Here is a 5,808-nt window from a genome sequence, read left to right on the forward strand (position 1 = left end):
TGTTGTTAAGGCTTTAAACTGAAAAGTCAACACAATGCAGACGATGCACTAACCTGTCACAAGGCTAGTAAATGCTACTGAGCAAAGCAAAAAAGGTAAAAACACAAAGTAATGTTGACTTGATGTTCTCCCACAGACAACGTCACTGGTCGAGCTTCCTTTGACCTTTATCTGTGTGTTTGAGCAACTGTTGTAAAAGAAGAGGTGAAAGAGAAAGAAAATCCAAATTAATCCACATGAAGGAGCAGGACCACAGAGAATTATCAAGATAATAATTTTATGTAAATTGTTATAATATTTTGATATCCTGTCAAATGTTGATGAAAAACTGAAGTAATTTTGCAAATCTGAATATTACATCAGTAGTTCTAACTTTTATGCTCTAAGTTAATTATTATTTTATTTTATGAGCCTGACATCAGTGTACTGAAATCTGTAAAGCGCATAGTACAAGTACATGGACTACAGTTAGTATTCCTGCTGACAAGCATCTTGTTTTTTCACTCTAAAAACAAGATGTTTGTGATAAAGCAGAGCTCATGTTTATGTGTCCTAATGTGGCCATCAGGATTAACTGATGCCTCAACTGTGCTGTCATCTGTCTCGATCTATTGAAGGAGAGGTCAGAGGTCAAATGTGACATGCTGTTTTACACCATTACATATGGTGCTTTCTATGTGTTGATAGTACACACAATGTTTGTAAGAATTATACACTCTTAAGTCATGAGGATTTTTGTCAGTTCTACACTCCAACAAGGTTTTATCAGAATTCATTCAAAACCTTTCAAGCTATCATGTTTACAGACAGAACGGGACACATGCAGAGGTTTCCAGAGGTACTCGTGTTTATCTTCAATACACAGTAACTGAGACACCACCATGTTATTATTAATGAATCTCTAATAATCTATGACTGTAGTTTAAACTATTCAAAACTTTATTTTAAACAAATTCAAAGTTTTTCTTGTACCATTACAACATTTTTAAAATAAAAGTTGGATAATATTCTGTTCAATCAGCTGAATCACTGGTCCTCAGGTTACTAAAGGAGGGCAATTCCCAAAGTCCTGTGTGGAGGTGAGTAATATATGACAACTGAGATATGAAGATATAGAAAAAAATACTGTATGTTTTTTAAATGCTCACAGGCAGCAGCATTAATAACTGTAAGTAGATGAAGCATCCTTCTTTTCCAGAGAGCTAGTCTCACCAATGTCAGACTACTTAAACTGAAATGTGAATCTAATGAAAGAAAATGTAAGCACAAAAGTAGCCTAGGTAGTATTTTTCCTGGAATTTTCAAGTCAAAGTATAAAATAAATTTTAAAACTTGAGTTTGACAATAACTAAATGACCTTACTCTTGTAAAATGTTAGGAGCTGCACAATATTGTCATATATTAATATTAAAAAACATAAACATAAAAAATATTTTCTGCCTTGGTCAGTCTATGCTTAAAGTGTATGCTTAAAGTCCTGCTTTTCCATCATGTAACTGCATCCACTGTTTGCTCCTCCTGTTATATAGAGGATAACTAGCGAGTGCAGCGAGTGACTGCTCATGTCCTATGTGTCTCGTTCTACTCAAAGGTGTGTTTTTACCCTCTTCTACCAGTTTGTTGTTTTCACTTTTTTCCAAACAGATTTCCTGCATGTTTTCGTCCTGTGTTCACTGGAAGCTGCTGAAGTAGCTTCATTTTTAGTTGCACACTGCTCTTACATTCAGACATGCATGGTTTTGACTCCTTGTCATAAACACTAGGATACAAACACATATTCTTGCTATAGCGACACACAGTGTATAGCGTAATACCGATATTATTGCAGATGATATGATGTGGCACAGCCCTAGTGCGAAGTATATGAGAGATTCCATTAAGAAATTGATGATCAATAACTGAAAATCAAATAAACTTAGAGTGATTTTGTTATAAATTATGACCTACGTTTTCCAAGCAGTGCACTTCACACCGTCTTTGGAAAAGAAGCCTGGCTGACAGTCTTCACACACTGTGTCACTTCTGCTAGTTCCTGAAAGAAACACATTCGTTGTTACACAAAAAAATCCTAATTTATCAGCTCATCTAAAAAAACTTTTCTTACCAGATTCTTTTATCCTCTGACCAGCTTCACACTGTGAATGTTTCTCTGCCAAACTACATCCATTACTGTCAATCAAACCTTTGCAGTAATATCCATTTAAAACGTCACACACTGTGTCAGTTTTTGCTGTACAGTTCCGCTTGACAAAGAGACCATGACCTAAAAAAAAAAATATCGGTGCAATTTCAAAACCTTTTTATTTTTTAAATTAAAATTTGACTAAGAAGTTTCCATCTGTACCTGTATCACAGGTAGTGCAGGAGAAACAGTTAGACAGACCATTGAGTTGGTTCATGAAAGTCCCCAGGTCACAGGAACGGCACCGAGTTCCTGAATATGCTGTGCAGTCTCTCTGAACAACTGTACCTGTTCAACACAGCACAACATTTATGTGAACATTAAAACCACATTAAAGGTCAAGAACACAAACGCACAGTGAATGCACAGTGTATTAAATCTGGGGTGAATCTTTTTAGACACACATTTTAGAAAACTTTAAACACCACAATAGACTGTGTAAAGTTACTAAGCAACCACCAGCTGGTACTGGCAAAATAACTGCCAGAATATAATAGTTTCCTCTGTACTCCTACTATATATTACTAAATTTTTTATATTTCAAGAACAATTGGTGTGCGCAATTATTGCAAAATACAAGCCTGTGTGGATGAGTGCTGTGGAGCAGATAATAGTATGCACCACTTACAACTTTTTCTGATAGTGGAGGAGCCTCTGCTCTGTGAACCATCTGCATATTTCACATAATTATTACAACAACAAGATAACACAGACTAGTAGCTTACCTAGTCATCTTTTGGGCATTATGAAGAACTAATTGTTGATAGATAGAGAAATGTTATATCACTGATTCAAATGTACGTGCAGATGAAAAGAATCAACTTTTTTCAGGTACTAATAGATGGGTATAAGAAATTGCCTTGTTTAGAACTGTACAATCCTTGTGTGCATCATTATTTTTCACACAGTAGCAGTTTCAAGATGTGACAATACCAAAAGAGGTCATTGGGTGTCTCTTGTATGTATTACTGTAGGGCCTACCTTACAGTATAAACTGCCTTGAGGCGACTGTAGTTGTGATTTGGCGCTATATAAATAACATTTGAATTGAACTGTGAATATGGGGATCAAGTTGTTTTTAAACCTCTACAGCTCTGGTACATTTGAAATGGTTATAGTGTGCCACAAAGCCTTGCATTACTTCACCCTGTGCCAGCAATGCTGTAGAGGTACATGCTCAACACATCTGATCATATGAAATGACGTTTCAGTATGTGTAAGATGAACTGAGTCGAGGTGGACGGAAGGTATGAAAAAAAGGTTTATCTCATCTGAACATGCAACTTAATAACTTGTTTGTGTGCTGCCCCCTCAGACAAACAGTTACAATTTATTTACAATACTTGTGATGTTTCCTGAAAGCTATTATCTGAACTGTGTCAATTCTAACTATTAATGAAGGTTAGTTGACAGTTTCAGGGGAAAAAATGATTAAAAAAAAAAAAAAAAGAGTCAGCAGATTTTCAGGTTTATTAACTTAAAGAACTGTGAGATAAAAGAAGCAGCTGTAACATCAAATAAGATAGACGGCTCTTTATTTACTCTTTGTTCTCACAGTGGGAACTCACATAATGTGGGCGGGTTTACTTCTAGAACTGTTTTTTTATCGTACCTTCTTGGCACATCGGGCAGCACTGCCCATCCCTTGTTGCATACTCCTTTGTGTGACAAGACACCGCAGAAACCACGGAGGCAGCGCGACATGCTGCAGGCAAGCACAGGATTAGGACGCAGTGATAAGCATCCACACAGGCTACAAGCTAAGCTAAGGTTAGCTTTACATAAAAGACGTGCTGCAAACATGGAGCTGCTGTTTGACTTACCAAATACGAGGAACACAGAAACCATGATATCACAGGCTAACATGCTGCCTTATATAGCGGCTGAAGCAATTATTTTTTAAATAACAGTAACCCTTTAAAATTCTGTAGTGAAAGTTAGCTTAAACGTTGCTCTTCGTTTAGTGTGGGCGTTCATGCTGAAAAGCTATCAGTGTTCTGAATGGTTAACTCTGGGATTGTGAAGCTGCTCCGACGTTTGCGAGGTGCAAATCTCTATTGAGGGACCATTTCAAATTAAAATTCCGAGAGGAAAAAAACTGGAATCCGACTTTAAACTTAATCTGGAGCACGACGACGTGAATTCATGGTGCGTTTTTTGATTAAATCAGAATTATTGAACTAGGGCGTATTCCGACTTCCGAGATTTCCGGGATGTAGTGGGACAGGGCCAGAAAGACGGAGAAACCGGTGATGGGATGGAAGTGTGGTGGGGGCAGTGTTGCCAACTCCTCAGTAAGGAAAATCGCTATTGGTTGTCCTAAGTGGCTAAATGACGTCATCGCCTAATTTGCATAATTGGTCATGCTAATCTAATTGTAACCTATGTTGTTGGAGAGCGAAATAACATCGTGGAAGAGACATAAAGTGAATAAAAAACGTCCTAAATACATTTAGAGTTTATTTAGAACTACAAATTAAATTTCTTTTAGCAATTGTTGTTTTTTTTAATGTCACAATTCCAACCCTGCTCCTTTACCCGGGCTTGGACCGGCAAAAGTGACCCGAAATAGGCACTCTGGTGGAGTTACTTTGTGTGTGTGTTTATAAGTAGTTTTAAACCTTGTGATCCACAAAACAGCATAAGAGTAAAAGAAGAACTGACTGCGTTACAGCACCCGCTGCTTGTTGAGAGTAAAAGCAATACGCGCTTTCACGTCTTTTCATGTCACTAAGGGGTCTGAAAACTCGCTAAATATAGCGACAAAGTCGCTAAGTTGGCAACACTGGGTGGGGGCACAGTGCCCCAGTTTAGAAGAAAACAGTTCAGACAGAGGTAGTATAGTCCGGAAATACGGAGCCCCGCAACAGACATTGGAGAAAAAAATAATAAAGATGAACTTTTGAAATTACTCACAAGGGAATATGTATGGTTCCCATATTTTAAGAAATGTATTTATTTATGCAAAAAGTGAATTAAAACTAGTAATTGGTGGTTAGTTTGTGATATTTCTCTGACTTAAACCTGCTGCTCTTGTGTTTAAGTTTGTGTCCCAGTGCTAGGTGACTTTGCATACACCTGGGTAGTAATTTATAGTCAATACCCTGTGCTGTGTATGTTTTTTGAATAAAAAATTCAAGGAAATACATCACTTTGTCTTGAATTTTGATTAGTGTAAATTTACGATTGCATTTACTTTGGTAAAAGTAACAAAATATGACAAAATATCATAATTGAAATCTGGACCAGAAGCAAAAGTGCCAAAGTAGTACATTTCTATTCATCCTAAGACCAGTCTGGTACTTTGGTCCACCTCTCTCTGTACTACTACTACAGTATCAAAGGAAGACGTCAGTGAGAGGAAGAGGCTGCGATATACCGAGCTGAAGGTAGAACAGGAAATCTGGAGAGCAGCAGTTTGCCCAGTGGATGGTGACTGCTGGGTTTCATCACTACAACCACAGACACACTTCCTAAACACCCTCAGGGAAATTTGAGGGACTGCTGAGCACTGCAGTCTATGGCTAGATGAGGAGAAAAAAACCCCATCTGGGCCTTGAGATGTTACGGTAAACACCCAGATCTGAACAGCCTGAGGTAGGCGTCTCTCAGCAGAGGGTGTATTG

General features: G+C 37.7%; 1 protein-coding gene across 1 annotated transcript; it reads right to left on the bottom strand.

Moving 5' to 3' along the window:
- Nucleotides 1-6: 6 nt before the first annotated feature.
- Nucleotides 7-4,440, bottom strand: LOC102204901 (tumor necrosis factor receptor superfamily member 5-like). Its single transcript, XM_005742479.1, has 6 exons — nucleotides 4,006-4,440; nucleotides 3,795-3,887; nucleotides 2,345-2,470; nucleotides 2,105-2,263; nucleotides 1,948-2,032; nucleotides 7-187 (listed from the first exon to the last, which is right to left on the bottom strand). Exons 1-6 carry the CDS (start codon nucleotides 4,046-4,048, stop codon nucleotides 49-51), a joined length of 645 nt encoding a protein of 214 aa, XP_005742536.1. The 5' UTR covers nucleotides 4,049-4,440; the 3' UTR covers nucleotides 7-48.
- Nucleotides 4,441-5,808: the final 1,368 nt, after the last annotated feature.

This window comes from Pundamilia nyererei, unplaced genomic scaffold (genome assembly GCF_000239375.1).
Source record: "Pundamilia nyererei isolate P.nyererei 1_Seehausen unplaced genomic scaffold, PunNye1.0 scaffold00121, whole genome shotgun sequence".
NCBI classification, from domain to species: Eukaryota; Metazoa; Chordata; class Actinopteri; order Cichliformes; family Cichlidae; genus Pundamilia; species Pundamilia nyererei.

What these genes read in the sequence shown, in the direction of transcription:
- LOC102204901 (XM_005742479.1), bottom strand. Translation starts at nt 4,048, where the DNA reads ATGTTAGCCTGTGATATCATGGTTTCTGTGTTCCTCGTATTTG. An exon ending in CTGCCCGATGTGCCAAGAAG is followed by an intron (nt 2,471 to 3,794) that starts GTACGATAAAAA and finishes TGTGTTGAACAG; the next exon opens with GTACAGTTGTTCAGAGAGAC. An exon ending in TCAGAGGATAAAAGAATCTG is followed by an intron (nt 2,033 to 2,104) that starts GTAAGAAAAGTT and finishes TGTTTCTTTCAG; the next exon opens with GAACTAGCAGAAGTGACACA.